We start from the raw sequence: 26,532 nt of genomic DNA on the forward strand, positions 1-26,532 counted from the left end.
TATAGAGACAGAGAAAAAAACAAGACGTGCTTCTAAACATGGGTGCTTTGAAGCAAAAAGAGAAAGAAAGGGAGAGGTTTTCTTTTTTCAAAAAGCCTCATAAAGGAGAGGAAAACAAGTCAAGTCCACAAATAGTTTATTTCCCAAAAAAAACAACAACATGGAAATAATGTGTGTGTCCTACCTGTACCCCAAGAATGCCAAAGATGATGAAGAAAGCACAGCAGATGAGGACAATGTTGCCAATGGGTTTGAGAGAAGTGATGAGTGTCTCCACCACTAACTTCAGACCTGGAGCTCGGCTGATCACCCTGAACAAAGAAGTGGAGTACGAGGAGAACAAAAACAAGAATATGAAAGAACAACAGAGGAAACAATAAAAAAAGGAACTTTATGAAAATGTTACAGTAACTCAGTTTCTAACAAAGATATTCAATGTCAGCTGCTTTATTGGATAAAAGGGAGTGATCTGAGTAGTAACTCATCATTATCATTATCATGTGTGACAAGATAAAAACTGGAAGATGATTGAATATGGCAAAGTTGTTGAGGCTATTATTTATGTATTTATTTATTTAATTGAACAAAAAATGTTGGGGGCTTTTTGTCTGTACCTGAGGGGACGCAAGGTTCTGAGCAACCTTAGTACTCTAAGCACCCCGAGGATCTTTGCCCCGCCTGCCATCGACACAACAATGTCAATCAATGACACGAAAACCAGGAAGCCGTCGAGAATGTTCCAGCTGCTCCGCAGATACGCCTGTTCCCCGACGTACAGACCCATGGACACCACCTGAAGCCAGAGAGGCATTATTTTTTACACCTTATTCTGCTGTGTATTCAGCACATGCAAGCAGCTTGATGCAGTGTTTGGCGAAGCACTTGTGGAGAAAATAAAATCTGCCACTGACATATGAAGCTGTTTACCAACTGTCCGGTGAAGCTTCAGAGGGATTGTGTGGGTTAGTGTGCAAACATATCACGACGATTGAATAAATCAGTTCCTGGCAAACACTTTAGGTCTGAATGCCAAAATGTAAAAATGAGAGGTTTCACAACTGTGAGTGTGTTTCCTTTTCACAATGTTTCTACTTGGTGTTGAGAAACAGAAAGGCAAATACAAATGGGGAATCATTAGAGGTAGTGAACGTACTAGCGTTAGAGTGCTACAATTAGTTTGAAGCTGCCTCATAAACTAACCAGGTTGTGCATCATGCTGACCAGTCCCTGCTGTGCTGTGCTTTTTTTTATTTGGCTACATCTCGTACACGGCAACAACAAACCGTAGCAGAGTCCAACAGAGAGATTAATGTTACACAGTCGCACACAAAGCAACACGCATAATGGAGACGCTACGAGGCTCAGACAGACAGACAGAGACGTGGAGGGAGACATGTTCGGTTTGGCCAGAGGGGCTGACAACTCTGTGGCTCATTGATGGGCTGTGATTGGTTAATAATTGATTGTGGTGGTGCATAATTGATGGCCCATTTGTGCCAGAGCCTTTTGCACAGAATACAAAGACAATGGCAGAGAGAGGGAGAGCAAATAAAAGAAAAGGGAAAAAAAAAAAAGAGTACAGAGGGACCCTATGAAAGTGGCTTTAAAAAAAGAAAGCAGTCAACAGAAGTGTGGGGGAGTGCTGGAGACGGACCGCATCCATAAGAGAAGACTAGCCACTAATTAATGACATTGCTTAATTGCTCTATTCCAAAAGAACATGGAAAGTGCCAGGAATGAAGGGGAAGGGGTTGAGCTGTGGGAGCCCTGAGGCGAAGGCAATTCAAAGTGAGAGACAAACAGAGGGACACAGGAAGACAAGTGGACAAAAAAAAGATTTGGTCCAGAACAGCCTGAACTCTTCACTTGACTCATCGGTATGGAGAGGCAGGTTGTAAAATGTTACCTTGAGTGTCATTTCGCCCACAAAGATGGCAGTAAAGATGTAGTTGGAAATGGTTAGAAAGACTCTTTCCTGAACAGACAAACAGGAGGAGAGAGAGAGAGAGGGGGGGTCCAGTCAGAAAGAGGACATGGGGTAGTTAGGGGTAGTAAAGGTTTACTCATTGCACCTTTAAGATTATAAAATGGAATTCTTCCTTTGGAGAAAAAAGCTGCCACACATGCACAACCACGTCAAATGAATTTACCAAGCTGCCTTGCAATATCTTGGGCCTCTCCAAAGCTACTGTGATGCAGTTGGAGAAGATGAAAGCCAGCACCACATAGTCGAACAGCTTATGGGCTATGATGGACTGGCACATCTGCCTGAACCTGGAATGAGTGGAAACAAGAACAGAGGAAATTCCGATAAATGAAAAGTAAAATAAATACACTACCGGTCACCTACACAAACGTGATTAGCAAACACAATGTACCATTAGAACACTGGAGAGATGGTTGCTGGAAAAGGGCCTCTATACACCTCTATACACCACCTATGTACATATTCCATTAAAAAACAGACATTTGCAGCTAGAATAGTCGTTTACCACATTAACAACGTATAGAGTGTGTTTCTGATTCATTCATTCAAAAATTTAATTTTCCTTCAAAAATAAGGACATTTCTAAGTGAGCCCAAACTTTTGAACAGTAGAGTAAATGAATAAATACACTGCTGGGGGGAAGACAATGTATATATTAGTCCACCATTTGATCGAATGCATTTTAAAACCCTCGTCCATCAAATCAGAATGAGAGCCAAGTTCCCTCACGGTGCACGGGAACTCTTTCATATCTTGGCGAGTAAATAGCTTCATTCAGTCCCTGTTTACATTTCTCCTAATTCAAAACAAATTACATCAACAGCTCTCTCAGAGGCAGTAGATTCCGGAGTACAGTGTTCTGCTGGGAGAGGAGATAAGAGAGAAACAAAGAGAGTGACAGCCAGAGAGAGAGAGAGTTGGGACATAAACACTGAATATGTGTTAAAAACCAAGCGTGTGACATTGCGTGCTGCCAAAAAGCAATTATCTCCACTGATTGCTTTATTTGAGTAGCCGAAAAAGGAGCAGAATTGAGTAAATATATTTCGGAACTATATTATGCAACATACATTGACACATTTAAAGGGGACATATGCAAAATCAACTTTTTACTCATTTTAATACTTATATTTAGGACTCTGGAGGCCCTATGAGTAGGCAAAGTGTGAGAAAAAGTGACTCCGTCATGTGTTTGTGGTCCTCCTCAGTCTAAGTACAGGAGATAAAACACACAATGTTGACTTCGGCACTCGTTTGTACGTCACAATGAGACATTCCTGGGAATGTTGTCTCGCGTCGCTCCGCTTTGTCCCTATAAAACGTGAGAGTGCAGGCGAGGGCAATAGTATCTGGAAGAGCGGAAGTCCACAGAAAGTTCTATTCTTGGCTGCACAGTGCAGCACAGAGTTCTACAAAAACTTCCAGCCTCAGAGGATTTACGTGTCCAGTGGATACATTTTATGGCAATGTGCCGGCTAGAATTGACAAATGATGGCTTTCCCAAATGCTAACTGCTGTAAGAGAGCCTCAGTGATGCTGACGTAGTTTCCTGTGTCTAATTTGCATTTAAAGAGACATACACTCAAAGCAGTGTGTTCTGAACAGGGCTGTTTTGGCAGGGTGATTGAACTGCTATGGCGCTTCATCCTTAAGGTATTTTGACCACAGCATTTCACAGACATGTTCATTAGGACAGTAGGGAACTAGGTTAACTTGTAGAAATAGGGTCTAATATGTCTCCTTTAAACACACCTATATGAAAACCTGCTCTGCAGATTCCGACACAACATTAATGCCAAATTGAATCAATTGCCTTTGGCAATTAATGAGGTATGTTTCTTTTCTCTAAGGAGGGGGGAAAACATCCCTTAGTTATTTACAAAGATGCAATCGATACTCTAATGTAGTCCCTTCTCTGTGGAAGTTTGGCAACCCATCGTTCCTATTGATGAGATGGGGAATAGAATCTTCCCATCCATGCTTGGTAATGATTTGGTGGGAAACCATATATATATACACTGTGGTCTACTAAATACACTTTGTACAACAGGGAAAACAAAGCACAGCTATAGTGACTCACTTGTTCTGCGGGGAGAACAGGAAGACGGACCAATCCTCTCTGGTCTCACACCAGTCTGGTTTATACGCCTCTAACATCTTCTGGATGCGGAAGCACAAGCTCTGCAACAAATACATGCATCATTATGCATTATGGCACTCACAGGCAGAGCCCATACACCGACTGCACACAACTTATCCACAGAGTAAAACACAAAAAGACGAACTGAATTGCACAGAAAAAGAAATAAAAAAAACTTCCTGTTTGGTCTCCTCGGTGAATTATTTACAAAAGTGAAACACTTCCTCGCAACAGCGTGGAGCATCTTCCAACAGTGCCATCTGTATAGCTCTCTCCCCTGCTGTCTAAATAGTCTTTTCTAATTAACCTTGTTTCTCTTGTACACAGACTTGTTTACAATGAAAACAATGGGACTCCCATGAGTGCAGGCTTTATACAAATTACCCAGAGATCCTACACAAGAGAGCAAGAGATTACTGCATTGTGTAAAACCTTGTAATTTAACACAAACGCTAATGTTTGGATTTTCAGAATCACAAGGATGGATTGAGTTGTTTTTCTGATCGCTGATTGATACATACAGTATAGTCTTAATAATATTAAGACTATGTGATGCTGATTGGCATCTGTGGAAAGTACAATTTACCAGAGGAAAACATGATTATAAAACCTATAACCTTGCTCACACTGCAAGAATTCCTGCTTGATAATCCGCCCCCAGACAAGCTTTCTAAGTTGTGGCTAATCACCAATAATCAGCTCATGATTAGCGGTTCGCAGTGTAAGATATGCAAATGCATGCCTCACAGAGACTTTATGACACCTCTATGGCAGGTCACAAACCCCAATCTCATTTCCAGCCGCTGGAAATGAGCACATCGTGTAATGTGGAATGTACGACAATCCTCCGACTCTGAAAGTCGTGCAGTGAAGCACGTGGATAAGCTCGTCCTAATGCTATTACGAATAATTTAACCCCCTCCCACAAACACATAGTAGTAACCTACATAGTCAATGTCATCATCCAGATCCTCACGTTCCTTGCTCCGTGCGTTCACCTGGGGGAAGACATTAGCCACCATGTGGCTCTGGGAGTTTGCCCCTGCAGCCTGTTCATTTCTGTGTCGAGGTGGGGGCTGGAGGAGCTGAGGGAGTGGGGTCTTCCCATTACAGTCTTGGTAGACCCCTCCTAAACCACCCACACTGTCACATCCACCGCCACCACCTCCACCAATCATCCCCCCCCCAGAGAAGCTCTTCTTCCTGTGGTGAGCATGGAGCGTCGTGGGCGGAAGCGGGTGGTGCGGTGGCGGTAGAGGGTGTGGGGGTCCGGGCACCTGAAGCAGGTGAGGCAGCTCCAGTGACAGAGCTCTGCGGTCTCTCCTGGGCACAAAGTGACCAGGCAACATGGGGTGGGGAAGGTGAAGAGAGTGAGATGCAACCGCAGGGGGGGAGAGAAGAGACTCTTCCTCATCTTGGTCTGTGTAGTGCTGGTGCCGGCTTTGGGAGGAGGAGGCACGGGGGCCGCGGATACGGAGGCTTCCTCCGACCAACCCTCCGAGGCCACCCAGGCCGTAGCCATAGAAGGGCCTCGCAGAGGTGGAGGTGAAGGCCGGACTAGCACAGGGAGAAGAGGAAGAGTATGGACAACCACCTCCCAGACTGTTCCAGCTAGAACGACGAGCCCACAAAGCCTGAGGATGGGGAGGCAGCGTGCGACCCCAGTTGTGATAACCACGACATGGATACTGTGGGAGAAAGAGTGTGTGAGAGAGAGAGAGAGAGATAGTGAGAGACAGGCATTTTCTGCCACGTCTTTGATACGCAGCCATAATATGGCTATATTATTCTTTCTAGATCAGCTGGTTTACTAACAAAAAGAAACGCATGATTTGACAATCACACTCATCCATCCATCCATCCATTATCTACCGCTTTATCCTCCACCAGGGGGTTGCGGGGGGTGCTGTTCCCATATCAGCTGACATTGGCGCGATAGGCGGGGTATACCCTGAACAGTTCGCCAGTCAATCACACCCATTTTTACAATAACAGGTTTAAAAATTAGAGCTAAATTAAGAGAATCTGATAAGGAAAGTTGTCAGTGTTGTTTGTATTTATGAAGAATAAGTTAAGATTTCTCCCCGTGTGTGGGGGGTTTTTTCCTCCGGTTTCCTCCCACAATCCAAAAACATTACGTAAATTGGGCATCAGCATCTTAATTGACTGTAGGTATGAGAATGGATTGTTGTTTGTCTCTGTGTCCCTGTGATGGACTGGCAATCTGTTCAGGGTGTACCCCGCCTGTCACCCTATGTCAGCTGAGATTGGCACAGCACCTCCCAAGACCCTCATGTGGAGGATAAAGCGGTAGATAATGGATGGAAAATTAAGACTTAAAATGATGGATTATATAATGTTAACGTATAACTAATATTCAAATGACATCACAGGACATTGTACCTTAGTTAAACATGGATCATAGTATTAAGCTATACATTATTGTGATGACTATAATTGAAAAATTTGAAAAAATCTCTGATATAAGGCAGACAGTCATGACTCAGCACATTCTCTTACACAGTGGCATCAAAACACAATGGCGAGCAGGTCAATCAGCAACTAACAAAAGGACCCGCAGCTATTTATTTTCCAGCCTCTCTCATTACAGTTATTTCCACTTACCACTGCCCTCTGCTCCAGGTTGGCCCTGCCAAGAGAAATAACACTGTTCTTCCTGGAGCCAAGAGCAAAGGTCAACCTCTCTCCAGGGAAAAAACCGGCAGGCAGTGAGGGCAAGTCAAGGTGTCCATTCGGAGTCAGAGTACAGATCTTGGGGTCTGAGGGCAAGTGAAAGCAGGAATAGAAGGAGAAGGGAAACAAAATAGATGAGAATAGGAGGGAAAAAAAGAAAGTAAAACGAGAAGCCTGATGGATGATTGTTGAAAACAACAGTGACAAAAACGAGAACATGATGTTCACTCATTTTGTTTGCGTGTTCTTTGCTGCTGCCACATCAGCAGAACTTCTGTTTTGAAACAATGTTATGGACAGCACTTTATTTATGTTGTTATGGATAAAGTTAACATTTAAAAGGTATGTTTAGGTCTCGGAACAGTGATTACCAGAGGCTTAGTGTGCGGCTAAATGCTACACTTTACTGCCTGATGCTTTGGCTGGTTTGTGGTGAGCTCAATTCTGTTATGCCTTCAGGGAGAATAGCGAGAGGGGTGGATGGAGTGTTGGCATTAGGCATGCATTATTAAAGATGTGTTCAGCTCACCATTCCAAACAAATGTTTGGCAATGTTTGTTGAAATCTAGACAAAAAGCAACTTGTTCTTGATGTCAGAGGCAGGAAACAAAAACCTTCCTGAAATGATTGGTATTGCTGCTTTGCCCTTTTTAGTCATTTCAATGTACTGTAAGTACTTCCTGAGGGAATAGTGTTAGTGTTAAAACAATACATTTCTTTTCACAGCTGCCATTTCGACATGAAAACGTTTTGTTAATCACATTGATGCTACTTGGAAAGTATTTCAACTATCTGTGCAGTATTGTTGTTGATGGATGCTGTTTGTATACCTGACATCTGCTGTATGTATGGCACACAGCACATTTCCAGGACCAAGGACCAATAAATATATACGCATGTACTGTTGTAGGCAACATAGATTTAGTTCTACATCTTCTCATCATCAGCAGTTAGTGCATCATTTGAATCAACAAAAGGAACACTTGCAGAAGTCTGTTTATTTCTGTTAACATTCTGCCATTGAGCCCTTTTTCATGACGAACGCCAGTGGAACTTGAGTTCCGTTCAATTTGTGTTGATGTGGGCTGGTTTCACTGAGAACACCAAGGTTCAGAAAAGAACTAGAGGCATTCAGTACCTGAGAGTTGCAGAGAGTCTTTCTGCTTATCAGTCTCCTCAAAGTTACAGGAAGATCTGTCGTCATCTGAGTAAGAGCGGTTTGCATCGCCCTGTAGCGGAAAGAATGGAGGGGGGGGTGGAGCATAGCAGGGCATGAAATGAGGTACAGTAAAAAAGAGATAGAGAAAGACAAGTGTCGATAAAACAATCAAGGTTAAGCAAATGATGAAATGAGCTGAAATCTATTGTTCTTCTCCAACCACATTAAGGCAAACTGTGCAAGCAAATTACGATAGATTGGGTCAGGAGAGAGTTTATCCCTTGTCGCATAAGCTTAAATTGATTTGCTTACTGTCCGCAGCCAAAATAGTTGAAAATATCTCACCTCAGCCTGGAAACCCTCAACCAAGATGGCCACCAGTAAGTTGAAGAGCACATAGTTTCCAAAAGTCATCAGAGCCACAAAGTAAAGAGCAGCACAGGGCGAGGTGGAGGCCATGCCGTTGTACAACACCATGTTCCAGTCCTCCTGAGTCAGAATCTGCAGCATAACGACACATATTAGACCAGGAATGCACACATATTATTGTGAACACACACACAAATCCATTGCTCAAGCACATCTGTTCAGGCCGTTCAAATAAATTGTGTTTATCATATTAATACCTGAAAGACCGTGACGATGGCCCAGAGCAGGGAATCAAAGTTCTTCCTGTCAGGCACTGTGTCTCCTGCGTCTGTCTTCAGACTGAACTTACAGCCAAATATATGCATCCCCAAGATACTGCAACACACACACAAAAAAAAACAGTTTTTCTTAAAATACAAAAACAGCCAAATAAGAATATAGTGCATTTAATGTTTGTCTTTACAATATGCTTAACACAGCATAACAGATACAATCTAATTCTGTCAAAATCATCAATAGAGAAGCTTTATCCCTTTTAATAAACTACATTACAGGCCACGGACGTACACACACATTCATGTCAAAATATACACAAAGTGTAACCACCTATACAAAAGCAGTATACCCAGGACAATTGCCTATTACCATTTAATTCAATGTTATATTTAATATCACTCACATTCCCATTTCCTCTCCCCTGTGTCTCCTTTTACCGTCAACCAACAGTTTGCAGCTGTTACAAGGCAGCGAGACCCAGTCGATGCCTCGTTTTCTCATTCATGTCTCGACCATCATTCATCACTGCTTTCTTTATAGTGATTATGCAGAGGTCTTAAAGGTTTAAGTCTTAGCTGAGAGGCAGTATACATTAACTGCTCCCAAAAAGCCACAGTGGCGGGATGCCAAGTGCCACTTGCTGCTCAGGACAGCATTAGCTGGCTTAAAGTTCTGGTGCCACTGGTCTTGATACACTTATTGTTTTATTGCTGTTTTGCACAAACACACACACACACACACACACACACACACACACACACACACACACATAATTGTATGGGTGCACTACACCAGTCACCATGTGAATACAATATAGTGTAATTCATCTTGTAACAATTGTGATACATTATTTAAATGACATTAAATACAATGGATGGAGAAGGAGTTGGTATATGTAAGCTCTTTAGGGCATTTTCTGGTAAACAACAATTAGGTATAAAACGCTGCTTTTCGTCATATAATCGTTACATGTATAGTTTAGGGGATCATTTAAAAGTGAGTTGTTACTTCGATTTTACAGCTGCTACAATGATTGCCGTGATTCATCACTGAACTCGTGATGCACAGAGCAAAGCGTCGCTAATGGCGTATCACTAACAGGGTTTTTACAGTGAAGAGCAAAGATATTTGTGTACATTTTAAATCACGCCAAATGATCATTACACCAGTGCAATTTCAGCTCAGTCCCTATCTGATCATTTATAGTTATGGTTTACTCTTATCACGGTTTTTTGGCCTTAAGCCTGTCTGTCTTGTTTCATGGAATGTCTCATGTTTTATGCAGTAAAAGTAGAATTCTGCACCATGCGTATTGACACTTTTATTATGTATTTACACTCATCTATCATTTATTATTATTATCCGCAGTTTAACGCACGCACCACAAAATCTGTCCTTCTGCTGCACACATTCTTTTTTTTTTTCAAACTCTCAGCTTTTGTTTATTTCTTCGCTCGGTTACCTGAAGATGAAGATGAAAAGCATGAGCAGCATACAGAAGGTGGCCACATTGTCCATGGTCTTCATCAGCACCACCAGCTGCCGCCTCAGCGCAGGCATGAACCTCACCAGCTTAATGACCCTCAGCAGCCTGAAGGTCCTAAGCACTGACAGACCGCCGTCTGCTTGGCCGATGATCTCGCACACACTGCATGTCGAATGTTTGCGCGGTTGCGTACGCGCACGTGTAACCGTGACAGATACAGAGATAATAAGAAATTGGAGGATGTGGAGGAGAAGACGACATTGGTAGAGAGGGAGAGAGAAACACACAATTGGGGAATGTGGGGAGAGATAAAAAGGAATTAGCGAGTGCTCTGCATCTGTGACCATACATAATCCATATGGGTGATAACAGACTCATGCTGCTCGACAGTTCCCGTGTTAAACATGTGTTATGTATAAGAAGCAGTGTAATTCAAGTGCTTTGCGAGACTTTATGGCCAACACATTAAATGCATTTAAAATCCAAAATGATACATGATGCTATATTATAATGACAACTTAGCAGCCATTGTGTAGATTACAAACCTGATGATAACAATGATGCCATCAAATATGTTGTAGGGGTTCCTCAGGTACTCAAAGAAGCCAAAAGCGGTCAACTTGAGGATCATCTCCAGTGTGAACATGCTGGTGAAGACGATGTTGCAGATCTCAAGGACATTGGTCAGCTCGTCAGGCTGAGGAGGTCATAGAAACAGAAAAAGAATACAGAAAAAAAAAAGTTAAAACAACAATTAAGATAGCACTTTAGGTACAGAAGAAGTGGCACAAAGAATGGACTGTACAGACAGAAAACATATTTGATATTCAACCTCCCATCTCCCATGACAAGAGATTCAGGAGCCACCACAAGGAAACAACTAAATACACAATGTTCCGTTTGTGCTCCCTCTCAAACTGTCGCTGCCACTTAAAAAGAAAAATTGCCTTTACTCCGGTATATATCATTTCAAATAGGAAACATATGGAGATGTTTAGGATGTTTATAATGTGATATAAACTAGTCCCGTAGGAAGTATGTATTCCTATCGTGGGGGCTGAAGAAGATTTTTCTGTTATGGTAATGCATGATAAGGAACGTAAAGGCTAACATAATACAAACACTGTGCAACCTCATTAGGCACAACGGAAATGTTTTCATTTTCAATTAGCATTAGGGTAGCAAGCTGTTTTGTGACCGTCAGCCACTGGCACACATACTCAATTTTACAGACAATACAGACCTTTCTCTTCTTTCTGGCGTGGCTGACAGTCACAACAGCTAGCCACACTAATGCTAATCGAAAATGAAAATATTTGCGTTGTGCCTAACGAGGTTGCACAGTGTTTTTATTATGTTAGCCCTATGCCACTGCTAATCGTAGCCTCGCTAGCATACCTTTGGAAACAAGTTCGCCAAGTTAGCCACAAAGTAGTAGCATGCTAATGCAAAATAAGCATGTGCTTGCGTATTGGTGAATGGACACCTCGTCGTTTCAGTATGACACAGTGTTCTGCGGTGAACCGTGTGAAAATGTCTCACCCACTGTGAGAACAGCCTCTTCACTCCCACCTCCCCGCTCCAGACAGCACAGCTGCTGCTGATGAGCCACTGCCTGTCTGGTGTAGCGTGATAAATCAGTGAAAATTAAAATTCCTCCAAAAAAATTAGAAAATCATGCCATGAGTCAACCCATATCCAAAGTCTTAGGGCGATCTGACTCACGGTCAGCGAGATATGCCCGTCACAGTCACACAGACGCAGCTTGTTTTATAGATAGATAACTCATCAGCCAACACAAGTAGCAAAATGAGGATTACAGAGAGCACACTGTATGGCATCATGTGTTTTTTCGTGACCACGGTGTCAAACAGGCTGAATAAGTTATCTGGAACTGGCAAAGAAACTCATACAAACAGCGAAAAGCACATTCATGTTTAATTTAATCCTGGATTTATTTTCATGTGTGTGTTGGATGATATGGATCAGATGCTTTCACTGATACCCCCTGTGAATTTCAGTTTCAAAGCCTCTGTGTAGAAATAGCAAGTTAGTGCCGCCAAAGTTAGCTTACCATGAGAGAAACACACATCTCTAGGCCTTTCCCACTCTAATCCGCTTTTCCTCCCAATCTGTCTCCATCTGCCTAGTTTCATCCATTTTTCTCTCTCTTTTTTCCCAGAGTCTCATTATCTGGCAGAGCCATCTATCTACAATCAATATTCTCCCGTCGACCAGCGAAGGTAGACAGGGAGAGGAAGAAGAACCTTGCCAAAGGAGGAGCAAAGAGAGGAGTGTGACATGGGAGCAGATGAATAGCATGATGGGTGTGGAGGATTGGAGAGTAATATTCGATTAGAGGTGAGAAATATCAAGAATGATAGAAAGGGATGGGGGGGGGGGAATAATCTCCCAAAACTAGCCTAAATCTCATGAGCTTGGTTTCAGCCTACAATGCTTCAGCCTGAAAAAAACTCTACTGAGGCTGATTTGGGCTCAGAGACTGAGGACGGATCAGTGGACTCCAGATTGCTTAAGATCTGTCATTCAAAGATAAACCATAATACATACATTTGCAGGTTTTATAACCTTTTACTTAAGTAGCATTAAATAACACATGCATAAAATGAAGTGTATGAGATTAAATTAAACATATGCTGCATTTATTGGAGATGGCTGTAATTGAAATGGCAGAAATGGCAAATATTATGCACACATTTGCCCGATAGCTTGATGCATTTTTTTGTGTGAATTGGGTCAGGTTAGTTTGCCATCTTAAAAAAACTGGGTTCTGGTTCAGATTTTTTAAAAATGACATCGCCTTTGCACTAGATTTACTGCACCATGGCCCCACGCCTGCAGTCTAATTACAGGAAATATGGTCACAATCTCCCCGTGTAATTGTCCCGAATAACATCCAGAAAAGTGCTTCTGAGCACATTATTCAAAAGGTCGAAGAAAGACCTTTAACCTCTTGAATAAAACCATTTATCACTTCAGAATTTAATTTTATTAAATACTCGTAGAAGTCATAATGAGTGTAGATATTGTCCGGAATTACGGCCATAAAAATGTTTTGTGGCGTTACAGTGACACACCTTTGACTATTAAATTAAACAGCATATTAAGTGGATGTTTGTGCCAATTTGGAAGTATTTCCCTCGAGGCTTACTTTAGATACTGTGGCTGTGAGATAATGGGGCAGACTTGGAAGAACATGATGACATATATAATATATGAGGATAGAAAATGCAGACACTAAGGGAAGAAAATAAGGAAACAAAGTACTAAGTTACAGGAATGTGAGTAAGGAGTCTTTGTCCTGTGTATGTTTTTTTTTTTTGTTTAGGTTTTATGTTTGTTTGACATCTCACGAGTGATCTCCTGAGATTTATGTTGATGTAAGAGAGAAAATGTATTATGTAATTTAAAGTGTTCAATTATATATGCTGTAAAATACTGTCAAAAATCAATGGAAAGCACAAAATGTAATATATATATATACATATGTATATATGTATATATATATATATATAGTGTATACAGAGTGACAGAGGAATAGATATACCATCTAAAACATAACGGTTGCCACAGCTAATGATGATAAAAAAACAAAACAAATCTATGTTAAAATACAGCTTTTGTAGACGAGTTGCAGCAGGATGAGAGGTTTGAATATACATGTATCCCTTCACTCTCGGCTCTAACTCTGACCTATGTCCTAAACTCTCCGACTAGTCGCCAGAACAAACATGGAAGATGAGATTTAGTACGATCGACAGAACCATCACATCACATGACGACACAGTTCCACCACAATTCCAACCTCCCCTTGCTTTTCGCCCTCCTCGCTGCTTTCCTTCCTCTTGCCCCATCACCTCTTATTTCTAATCAGGTTTCCCCTCATTTTCTTGTGTATTTTTAGTTTTCGTCTATTATTGCCGAGCAAATGACACACAATGACCAGCTATTTGTCTACAGACTTCCCTGGCAAAATCCACACAGAACTGAGGCTGTCGCCTATGTTTATGCAAAGATGTCAATCAAACACTGGTTGGAATCAAAAAACATCCGCCAAGAGCCCGCCCACTGCTCCATTGACTCCCAGAGAAGCTGAGCTTCCGTGGAAGTCACGACTTTGCCGTGAAATACCTCTTCCGTGTCATCACATAAAGAACAGTCGAAGCTGAGCTTCAAGTGGTTTTAATGCGGGAATATTGCAACGGTAAATTCAATTCCTTTGTCTCAGTTACAGCTTCCAAACACTCCTTTCCTAACACAAGATACCAGGTTCTTTTGTGTATTCAAATTAGGATGTCTAGACTCAACTTGCACTTAAATGCAACATCCTGCAGGGGGTCAGCGCCGATACCTGCAGTAGACAAAGCGGTGTGAAAGCACGGCCTGGAGGGGCAGACCCCTTCAACAGACAAAGGCATGTGAAAGGGGCGCTCCTAGGGTATAAATGTTTAGGTCTCGCCATGCTCTGGGTCTTTCTTCATCTCAACCACTCAGAAGAGAAGAGAATTTCCACAACAATACAAAAATCACGTAAGATGATCTGTCATTCGCAACAAACAGCTGATTCTGAACGAACTAGTGACGCGTTCCAATCGCGTTCTAGCACACATATAGCATTAAAATGTAAATACAACGCAGTAGATATCTGACGACATTTTAGAGGAAGCTGAGCTTCCCTTACCGTCTTAGAGCAATCACCACTGGCTTCTAAAGACGAGCATTTAAATTTCTCCATCAAAGTGTGCTCCCAGCATGTTGTTGTTTATACGATATATGAAATATGAATGAATGCGCCACGACTTCCAAGCCTAAATTTCAATGTGCCAATTTCTTTCACACCCAAAAAAGCATCCAGACATGATCGCACTCATCATGAGTCAAAATTCAACATAAAACATCAATATCGAAAAACTGCTAATGTACAAAAACGAAAGAAAAAACCCCGATATGCTTGAACATTTTCTGCTACGCTGGTTGCGTGGGGGAATGTGAGTGAGTGTTTTTCAGTGAGAAACACATCAAAAAAAGCTTGCATTTTCATCTGCAAAGCAACACACAGTTGTATAACTGTTTCTGTGCTATTTTAGGAAAACTGTGAAGGGAGAAATACTCAAACAGCAGACAAAGCACCTGCGTGTGTGTGTGTGTGTGTGTGTGTGTGTGCTTGGGAAATGTACACATTATTTCGAATATACACGCCTACTTTGAAACATACGCACTCACTCACACACGGATCAGACAGGGAATTGAGCTGAAAACTGCTGTGTAACCGGCATCTGCCTCGCTCTTCCCCCTTTCTCGCTTTCCTTCCTTCCCCCACAACCATTGTTTATTTTTAGAGTCTTCATTCGATGAGAGAAAGAGAAAGAACTACTCTGAACACCGTCAAAGAGGGAGTGGGAGGATAAGACGGACAGAGAGAGAGGGGGGAGGGAGGGAGGACAGGGTAAAACTACAGAGCCAGACAAGATAAGACACTTGGGGTAAAGGAAGAAGGGAAGGAAGAGAGACAGAGGAGTGGAGGAATGTGGAAGAGAGCACAGAGGGATTTATAGAGGACATAAGGGGAGAATGATGGATATAGAATTAACAAGAGAGAGGGTAGAAGAAAAGGAGTGGGAAGAGAAATAAGGGATTATTAAAAAAAAAAAGAAAATTGGTGTGTATTCCTGTATAAAATGTACATTTTTATACATTTTTCATTTACAAATGTGTGATTGATTATAAATTCTATGTATAACGTTGATATAATATTGATGGTGTCTAATGACAAAGCCCATCATTTGAAAGCGCAATGTTTGTACGTGTATATTTACATGCACATCGCTTAACAAATCTATTGTAGACCACCTGTCATTAAAAAAATCAGGAAAACATGAATATTTTAGAAATCTTTCAAAACAAATTTTTTTATTGTTATTCATTTGGCGACCGACAAACTGAATTGACCTTTTCATAACCAAATTTGAGCTGGCTCGCTCAAATTATAAATTTTTTCTTCTAATTTTTCTATTCAGGATTGCAAGAATAAAACTATATTTTGCCAACTTAATCAAGAAATAATGTGTTCTACAATTTCTTTTGTAAAACAGTGCATTTGAAAATAAAAGGATAAAAATAATGATTACATTATAGCATTCATTAAAAATGATCATTTTGGTTGTAGAGCTTCTACATACTGATGTATTAACCATTATAGAAACGTAAAAACCAACACGCTAATTTAGGACAGCTGTGGCATAAACCTTACATTGGGTGGTGGTCTAATAAATGTGTTCAATTTGCACTGTGCATATTTTTTGTGTGTTTAAATAATTGTTCTTTTACGATTTTTAGTTTATTTTTTAAAAAAGGGTGGTTCTGTCAAAAGTGATTAACCACACACACAGCATTTGTGTTAGCATGCGTACACATGCATGCAGTGTTTACTCTTGACAGGCTTAACCCACTCTCAGTTACAGACATCAGACAGGCCAAAGTTAAAAGCCAGCTCCATTTTGTCTGCCGCTAGGCTAAATGTTTACACCTCTGTCAGGAGACAGCAGTGATGCTCCACGCCCACACTCATCCTCCTGAATGTCAGCTGCTATTATGATCGTTCCTAGCGGGCGATGCTTCATCAGAAGTGATAGCGGTCTGTCTGATGAGGCTGTGGTGATTTGTGGGAGTGAGAAGAGAAAAAATGATTACACTATTGACACTACAGTTTGTCTGTCTGGCCGATTCATATTCCTACAGTGATGGAATAGACGTGATTACCGGCTTCCAAAAATATTCAGCTTTTACCAAAATCCCTGAGAAAAAAAAGGAACACAAAACAAACAAACAAACTGGCAAAGCAATAGTTCAGGAGTGTTTGTATGAGCTACTGGCATATAATTAACACTGATTTCACCAAGTGACGGCATCTCCATGCACCTGCCCGGACACTAACTCTTAGTGATAACATGGCTGCCATCAGGGACAGGTGTAAAAACAGGTTTTTGGCACTTAACAAAAGGCTCAGATAATAAAACGTATGCCCTAGTCTATGATGTTCACTATAAGAGAGTCAGTATCGAAATATTACATTGGAAAAGAGCGCTAGTTAAAAGGGAAGAAGATATATTGTGATTTGCAGATCGAGATTATTGGTGATCCACTGCTGTAGCGTTTCAGGAAGAAGAGGTTGATTAAATGTATGTATTGTCATGTAACAATGACGCAGAAGCCAAAATCGCGTGTTTTATCTCCTGTACTTAGACAAAGGCGGACCACAAAAGCAAGAGTGAGGCATCTTCTTTTTCACACTTTCCCTACTCATAGGGCCTCCAGAGTCCCATCCATCCATTAACTACCGCTTTATCCTTCACCAGAGGGTCGCGGGGGGTGCTGTGCCTATCTCAGCTGACATTGGGCGATAGGCGGGGTACACCTTGGACAGTTCGCCAGTCCATCGCAGGGCCACATAGAGACAAACAACCATTCACTCACCCCCACGGTCAATTTAGAGTGACCAATTCACCTAATCCCCATATCCCATGTTTTTGGACTGTGGGAGGAAGCAGAGAACCTGGAGAAAACCCACGCACACACGGGGAGAACATGCAAACTCCTTTGCAGAAAGGCCCTTGTTGCGAAGTTGTTCCAAACCGGCCTCGAACCCAGGAACCCCGGTCTTCTTGCTGCAAAGGCAAGAGTGCTAACCACTACACCAACCATGGGCCCTCCAGAGTCCCAAGTATTAAAATGATTAAAAAGTTGATTTTGCATAATATGTCCCCTTTAAAATGAAATATTACAGCAGGCTGGGACAGCACATACCTGGTTGTGATGCTCGATGCCCATACTGATGGTGTTGATAAGAATCGCGATCATGATGCCCCTGCTGAAGTACTTGCTCTCCACAATGCCCCAAAGTTTCCTCCTCATATCACTCCAAATGTCACGGCAATATTCAAAGCACGTCCTCCTCCTCCTCCTCCTCTTCTTCCCTTCCTCATCTCCCTTCTCCTCTAAGTGGTTCTCCTCCTTGTCCGTTTCTTTTATGGTGCCCTCCTCGTCCTCCTGGTGGTTGGCAGAGTCCGCTACTGCTTCGCCTCCATCTTTCAATGACAGTGCACATATAGGGCAGTCCTCTGGGTTTTGAGGAACAGACAGACTGATGGAGTTGGCTTCTGGCTGAGAGCCATGCTCTTGCTTGCTTTGGTGTGGACAGTTGGCTGCTGGAGAGATGCGGTGACAGGAGTTAATTCAATATGGCTCTGGATTCGCTTTAAGTTGCAATGCAAAACACACAGGACTGTACACATGTTAAAGGTCCCATATAAGTAAAACGAAACTTAAGGGACAGGAAATGACATCAGCCACAGAGGCTACTGCGAGCTAACAGCAGTTAGCATTTGGAAAAGTGATAATTTGCAGGCTCTAGCAGGCACATTGCTTTCATATATAACATGTATCTACTGGACAGATAAATCCTCCGAGGCTGGAAGTTTGTGTAGAACTCTCTGCTGCTCTGTGGAGCCAAGAATAGAACTTTTCGCCGACTTCCGGTTTTCGGATGCCGTTGCCCTCACCAGCACTCTCCCGTGATTTACGGACAAAGCGGAGCTCCGCAAGACAACAATTCCAGGAATTTAGCGCATTGTGACATCCCAATGAGTGCGGAAGTCAACACTGCATGTTTTATCTCCTGTACTTAGACTGAGGAAGACCACAAAAACATGAGTGAGTCATCTTTTTTTTACACTTTGCCGACTGGTAGGGCCTCCAGAGTCCCAAATAGTATTATAATGATTAAAAAGTTGATTTTTCATAATATGGGACCTTTAAATTGTAGCAGAAGCTGCATGGGCTACAAATATTATTTTTCAGACTGTGAAATGATGTAAACAGATACATCCAGTATTCAGGTGGTCATCAGATTCTGTTACACAGATGTCTGAAAAAGTCGAGGTTAAATGACAAATAAATAGAACTAATTCAGTTGACATTTACTAAAGGCCTTCTTACTCACATCTTGGGTGCCTCGAACGATGACGCTCTCCGTTCATGTGCCCTCCGGCGCGCCTGTTACCCCTGCCTCCACCAGCTGGTGGTGGCTTGCCCCTCAGTGTGTAATAGAAAGCTGCCGATCTCCTCTTCGCCTTGCGGAGGACATGACAGACCAGCTGGAAGATCTCCTCGTAGCAATCTCCTGGCTCAGCCATGCTGGCCAGAGTGGAGGAGGACAGGCACTGCGCCCTCTGCTCCTGCATGAGCTGGTGCTCCCGCTGTTTGGTCTCTGAGAACTGGGTGGCAATAACCACGAGGCACAGGTTGATCATGAAGAATGAACCAATCTGTGGAGATATGGGGCAAAAGACAGTTAGAATGAAGTGTATCGAGGTATAAAACGTAGTGTGTGAAAGAAAAAGAAAGCCAGCACAATCTAATGGAGAATGAAAGGCAGGGGGATATGAGATAATCTGTCATACATTAAGCCAACAGAAATTAACTGTAGAAATGAGGGGTGGGTAATGTTTAAAAAACTTAACCAAGAAAAAATCAATATGCATAAATTAGCCTTTGGCTGCTCATTCATCAGACAGGAAGGAACATGAAAACATGAGATGTTTCTTGGAAAATACAGGCTTGTTTTTCATCGAGCTCACACACACAGAGCTACCATGTGCCAATCACCCTGCAGAAATGTTAGCACTCATAGTAAAGGTCTCCGAATGTTGGCTCCTAACCAAACCAAGGCTAATTTGAGCAGACAGACCGAGGCAACACATACCAGTTCAGCATGTTGCCATCTTTCTCTTTTCCTTCGTTTTATCATCCGATTCCATCTCGACTTTCCCTTCCAGTCCAACTGAACATCTCTTTTTGTTGTTGTTTTTATCTAATGCCGTGTGTGCCGTTTGTTGTCAACAATATTTTACCATTATTTCTTTCTTCAAACTTTCAACAAACAACTTAAATTGTCTTTTAAGACGAGGGTTAGAAAGACAAGGAGTGCATGTGCTGGCTGACCCTTTTACTGGCAGTAATGGGAATCACTAGAAGACTGCTGAAATGGCTTTTATCGGCTGTCGTCGAGCTGGTTATGGAACAGTGATTCAGATCAATAATGGCTTATGCTGAGCGGATGGAAGAGCAGGTTTGTAGCAGAGTTGTTGGTTTTGTTCATTACAAATGTGAACATGTCTCCCCCCTTTTTTGAGCTGAGACATATACTCATATTTTGGAATCAGAAAACATCCACATATATATATATATATATGAAAAAATACAAATGTGCTGACCCTCCACTTAAAGCTTTTCATCCACAGATCAAGATGAAAGATGCAAGACAAGATGAAGAAGAGAGAGAGAGAGAAGCTGGTACACCAGAAATATTCAGAACTGAGAGAAAAAAATACACTGTACACGAGAGTGTGTGTGTGTGTATTTGGAAAGCGAGGGCGGAGAGATGCCCATCTGTGGCCTGTGGGTCAAAGCAGGTCTGCAGGTGTGTGGGCCTTTGATTTACCTCCAGCCTTACATCTGTGTGAGCGAGTGCGTCTATTCTGCGCCTGTGATCAGAAGACAGCTTTGCGCATAATGAGGGGGAGCAGCCCCGATATGACCATTCAGACGATCGCTGCATTATGCATGCGTGCATACACAAACACACACGCGTTAGTATACAAAAAGTATGTGTGATCACACATTCGGGAACATGTATGCGGCAGGCTTGGCTTACAAGTGAGTGCATGTGTTCATGTGGCTCCATCCGTTTTAGTAGAAAAGATCATCTCTATTGGTAGCTCTGAGATGCATTATGCATGGACGCTCACACGCGCACAGAAAAAATTAAAAAATATGAATAATAATAATTAAAAATGATAAAGTCTATGAACAGAAACTCATATCTCTGACTGAAAACATCTCTAAAACAATTCCAACTCTTCTCATAGGCCCCTGCTCTCTAAGAGTAGTCAAACAGACGGAAGCCTTCGAGGGAAGCTACAATAGGAGGCACAAAATGTATGAGGCGTTCAAGGTGTGATGTTAATATCGGTCAAACGCAACACACAGTGAGATGCATTCACAACAGCAGGAGAAACTCCAGAGGATCCACATGAGGTGGTGTCTGGACCCGACCATACAGGAAGCAGAACACTTATCCATTCACTCACTGTGAATCCTCCAAAGTTTCTCCCGCTGAGTTCTTACATCAGTTTGACTGGACATTAGCCAGAGATTGTACTAAGGAGCTGGCAGCAGAAACTCCAAAGTGACCTCTGAGGACACTGGCGTACACAACCCCTCCACACAGTCTCTGGAGAATCTCTGGAGTGGAATTTAGTGCTCGTCTGAAAGCAGCTTATGTTACACTTAACTAAACAAGACCTCCTTAAGCGCACTTGACTACAAATGAGCTCGTTTCATTTAGTCGGTTCATGGAGTCTTCTTGCTGAGAAGAACCAGAAGTAGCGCAGATCTGCGCGATCTGCGTGGCAGACTTTGGACAGTGGAGCAGCAAAATGCCAGCAAAGTTGATTACACCGCAATGTGACACCATGTCAACGACTATATCTTCTAAAAGGTGGTTATATTGCCAGTGCCAACCTCTGGTCATATCTGCCAAAACAGGGATGACATTTACAGCTGCAGTCATGAGTCCAATTATAACCTCACTTCAAGGCCACTCAGTGAGTGACAAAAATATAATGTAGCATGTGATTATATTATTATTATCATCATTATATTATATATATGTTTTATTAGACAATGTTTCTTCTTTCTTTGTTCTATATTTTTATTTCCTTGTCTCACCTCAGTTGGTTTCTTGCTCTCTATCCAAGTTTTACAAGGGACTAAAACAGTTTTTAGTGGGTCTAAAAGTCCTACTTCTGGGACTTCTGCTGTACTTCCACAGAGCGTGAACATAGAATTAAATGATGTTCATTGTGCCACCATCTGGCCCTGCAATGGTGCTGATAAAATGATTTTTTTTTTTCTTTTTCTCTTTTGAAAATACGCTTTCTTGCAGTTTCCAGCTGTCCGTGATCATTTTCTTTCACTTTCGTCTTGATAACCACCAAATACAATTTAAATAACATCCATCTCCTTCCCACTCTCCTGCAGATATCGATTGTGAACAGTCCTTTATGCTTCTATGGATTTTCACAAGTCTATTAACACCCAGGAATCCATCAATTTATTGAAAGCAGGAGACCAATGATGTCTGCATATATTGGAAATGAAATAAGGGATTTTCATCCCCAGAGTATACGACTACAGTTATATTTCACTCTTTACTTATTGTTGTTTAATCGACAGACTTTATTCCACAATGGATGTGTCCGATTGTCATAATGTGGAGTACTAATAATTGAATAAATGTAGTAGTAATAATTGTTACTTACAATGATGAGTAAAATGAAGTAGATGAAGTTGTAAAAGGAGTGGGCATCCATTACATAATACATGATCTCTACCCAGCCCTCCAGGGTGATCACCTAGGAGCACAGGTGCAAAAACAGGTACAAGTTAATTTTAAATCATTTTTACAGTTTTTCAGTGACGAAAAAAAATACAGATTAATTGGTTGAGTAATATCATAAATGGTATAAAAAAGGTGTTCAAAATTCCTTTAATACAAATCTACAAATGCTTTTTTAGATAAATAAACTCTTAAGATTAGGGAACACACATGGTAAATATGTGCTCCCTGATCTTAAGAGTTTATTAACTATTTATTTATTTGCTTACTAACATGCATATAAGTAGCATACTAGCCCTTTATTAGTAAATATCAAGCACGTATTAACACCTTATGTAGGAAAAATCTTAATCATGTCGTAATAGAGGTAGAATAAGATTATGTATAATAAGGTGTTAATACGTGCTTAATGATTAGTAATAAAGGGCTAGTATGCTACTTATATCTGAGAAAGCACCAAGTTAATGGTGAATATGTGTTCCCTCGTCTAAAGTGTTGCCATACACTTCAAAATTAACCATAAAACGGTGAAAATTAGATTATATTATGTTCAGAAACCAGGAAAGATCCTACCTGAAAAATGACAATCCAGGCATAGACAATGTTGTCAAAGTTGATGGCACCTTTGTGTGGGTTACTGTTCCCCGTGTGGCAGCGAGTGTAGTACTGATGCCAGTTGATACACAGACCCATTGCACCGCTGCCATTGGCCAGCGGCTCCAGAGTCAGGCCTAGAGCCTGTCTGTGCAGCGCGTCCTCCTTGTCCAGGCAGCAGGTGCGGCCTCCTTCGCGCCTCGCCGGGACATCCGAACACGACATGATGCCGTTATCAGACGGCAGGGAGCAGATGAAGGGCCGCTCATCGTCCTCTTCCGGCTGATAGTACGGGGTCGGCAGAGCCATACCTGGAGACCTGGGGTAAGGATAAGGAAAGAAAAAACCAAAAGTTACTTCGATAACCATGAGTACACAAATAGATTTCTGTTATTTAAGTGCTTCTTTCGAGGAGTTTCGCGATCATTTCGTTGAAAATGGAAGAGAAGAATCAGGCGCGGGGGGAAATGTATAATGAGCATTGTTTTACAAGCACTCAACCAAGCATGTGGGTTAAATGCATCATTAAGAGAAAACAGGTGGATAAAGAACAGCAAATGATCCTGCATGCACAGAGTGCAGCAGCCGTCTCCTTTATCTCCTCAGTCTCATTTATAGTTAAACAGAATATATACACACACATACACATATCCTACCTTTTTTCATGTTTTACATGTTTCTTTAACCATTCATCTCCAATCCGGTCTAAATTAAACATGCTATCGCTGCAGATGTTGACATAATTAAGCTATTAAATAGACGGTACATGCAGTATCTGTGTTTGAGAGCGAGAGAAACGCCTGATCTAGCAGTGAATTAGCGAACACTGCCTAAAGCCAGTGGAGCAAACCAAAGACATGCTGACAGGTATGAAAACGTGGGGTCACGAGCTGGTCAGAAGAGGACAAAATGAGTTTCAAGCAACGCCTCTTCGCAAAATCAAGCAACACCTGTTTATTTACAGAAACTCATAAGTAAAACAAAAAAAAATGCATTTTATAGCCACACCGTCTATGTTTTTCATTTTGTTTGCTCCTGTCTGGAAATGGGTCAGGTGGGTTAAAACCAATGCATCTATTATGAAAACCCTAAAAAGTCTGGTGAAAGTGCATTATACATATTATTTTTGCTCTATTTTCATTCAAACCTTTGCCTCCAGTGTCTCAGACTTCTAAAAAAAAGAAACAAATGCAATATTTAGCAGCCGTTCCGATGAAATCTATCGATGTTTTACTCAACGCTCCCCCATCGTCTTTTCTAAAACAAAATGAATCCAGGTTGGGATCCAGGTATACAACAGGAAAATCAAGTTCAGATTTGTTAAATTCGGTAGCAATAAGACACATGGCTTTGGAAAAGACAAATTGCTCTGTTCTCAAAGCAGAAATAATGAGCGCTGCCTTTGAAACAGGAACAGTTCTGTGCTGCTGCTGTTGCCCTGATTAATCTGCTCGACGCACGAGCATAACATGATCGGGACTTATTGGTGAAGATAAACATCAATCACTCTCTGAGATGCAAAATTAGCTTTAGATGTGTACGTTTTTAATGAGTGCCAAGAAGTCACTGGAGGGGAGCTTACGAAATGAAGTCTATGTACCTTGTCTGAGACAACAAAAAAAAACAAAAAAAAAAAACGAGAAGGCCCTCTTTGGGTAATGTGCCATCAAAAACTCAGGCACAAACTAAATGAAGATGGTATTTAGTTGGCTAACTAAGCAACTGACAAGCACATCATTGGAGATGAGTGTTTAGCGAGAGACAACTTGTTTAATCATGTAAAACTAAGGGAACAGATTGATCAAGTGAGTGAGCGAGTGAGAGAGTGAGCGAGTGGTTGACACGGTCTGAAGATCCATCCATCATCTTTCTGCCATTACGCCCATCCGTCCATCCACTCACTCTATAATCTACTCATCTATCAATCCATCTATCTGTACAACCATTCGTCTGTTTCTATGTGTGTTTGTGTGTGTGTGCGTCTGTTGACCAAAATAGACCCTCTCCATCAATAGGCCCATTACTGAAAACAGACACACACACACACACACCAGGTCAGTTGACCTTCACCATTTACTAATCACACTCTCTCCGTTTGTCACAGCCATCAGCCCCTCTTTTTCTCACGTTTTCACAGCACTTTTTCTTCTGCCTTCTGCAAGAAGAAAAAAAAAAAACATCTACTGCTTACCCTGAACTACTTGCCTGCAACATACGGTATAAGCACATTTGTACTTTCATCCTCTCACTTGCTGATGCTCAGACATGATGTTAATCCTCTAATTGTTCTTATTCTTCCATCTTTCTCTAATACTGTCACCACTCCTTAAACTCCTCTCAACTACACTCATCTCCCGCTTTCCTTTCCTCTCTAATTCTCTTGATCCCACCTTGTTTCCTTCAGTCAATACCTTAATAGATAGTGCTGACATGCATAGGAGCAGAATTACTCATTTTACCTCTGAACCACTCGCACAACACGCATGTATGCTCGCTAATTCCAGGGTCGATAGTTCGGCCCCATGAGGCTGTACCACTTTCCACTGAGAATTGCATGAAAACCATGTATTGATTTGGTGGCAAAGTCAAGTTTACGAATATATAAGACGCACTGAGCTTGCAATAACTTACAGTAAGGATAAAGATTACACAATTCAGTTTCAATTGACTGATGATAGAGACGCACATAAAAAAACAGCAGAGCAATGTTTTCAGCAGCATTCACGTTGGTCCTTTTTTTTTTAAAATTGTCCTCAGAGGGAGAGGGATAAAGACATAGGAGGGGGAAAAAAGAGAAAACACAAATCAAAGTAGTGGGGCATGAATGAAGGCTGTTGCCCCCCTGCTGGTGACTTGGCAGTGAACAGCATGAGGCCACACCTGGCATCACACTGAGAAAACACCTGCCAATGAGAAGCGAGACAGAGGGAAGAATCAACACTAGAGCAACAGAGAAAAGGAGCAGAGTAGGACCCAGCATATTAAAATAGATATGGTAAAAGGAGGAGAAACTGAGAGCAACAGGGGACAAATTCCTCTTCAAAAAATAAAATAAAAAATGTCCTTTGAAGTGGCACTGGCATGCTCTCTGGAAGCATTAGTGCAATATTTGTTTGGTCATAAAGAAGCTAAGATGTGTCTCCATAGCAAGTCACTCCAGAATTGTATGTAAAAGAAGCCGAAGACAGTGAACAGACGACATTCACGCCACTAAACTTGGATTTGGAGACAACCTGTGTTTACAGAGTGAGACATCGTGGCATGCGGGGCTAATGTATGTCTGGTTAACACCACACACCCAATATATTTATTTATAGTAATATTTTATGCATCCCAAGCTTAATTAATG

At 41.7% G+C, this 26,532-nt stretch overlaps 1 protein-coding gene across 1 annotated transcript in view; it reads right to left on the bottom strand.

Annotated features, from left to right (window-relative positions):
- The window catches only part of LOC310933623 (voltage-dependent T-type calcium channel subunit alpha-1I-like), a gene marked incomplete at both ends in the record, with an annotated part of 102,205 nt that overhangs the window by 26,144 nt on the left and 49,529 nt on the right, over nt 1-26,532 (bottom strand). The window contains 16 exons of the mRNA XM_083897150.1: nt 185-311; nt 615-793; nt 1,907-1,975; nt 2,151-2,274; nt 4,068-4,168; nt 5,075-5,815; nt 6,753-6,907; nt 7,960-8,050; nt 8,326-8,481; nt 8,607-8,724; nt 10,088-10,273; nt 10,657-10,808; nt 17,936-18,336; nt 19,131-19,455; nt 22,513-22,605; nt 23,163-23,502. Coding sequence (XP_083753276.1) covers nt 185-311; nt 615-793; nt 1,907-1,975; nt 2,151-2,274; nt 4,068-4,168; nt 5,075-5,815; nt 6,753-6,907; nt 7,960-8,050; nt 8,326-8,481; nt 8,607-8,724; nt 10,088-10,273; nt 10,657-10,808; nt 17,936-18,336; nt 19,131-19,455; nt 22,513-22,605; nt 23,163-23,502 — 3,358 coding nt within the window. The remainder of the gene's footprint in view (nt 1-184; nt 312-614; nt 794-1,906; nt 1,976-2,150; nt 2,275-4,067; nt 4,169-5,074; nt 5,816-6,752; nt 6,908-7,959; nt 8,051-8,325; nt 8,482-8,606; nt 8,725-10,087; nt 10,274-10,656; nt 10,809-17,935; nt 18,337-19,130; nt 19,456-22,512; nt 22,606-23,162; nt 23,503-26,532) is intronic.

This window comes from Microchirus variegatus, assembly GCF_963457635.1.
Source record: "Microchirus variegatus genome assembly, chromosome: 10".
NCBI lineage: Eukaryota > Metazoa > Chordata > Actinopteri > Pleuronectiformes > Soleidae > Microchirus > Microchirus variegatus.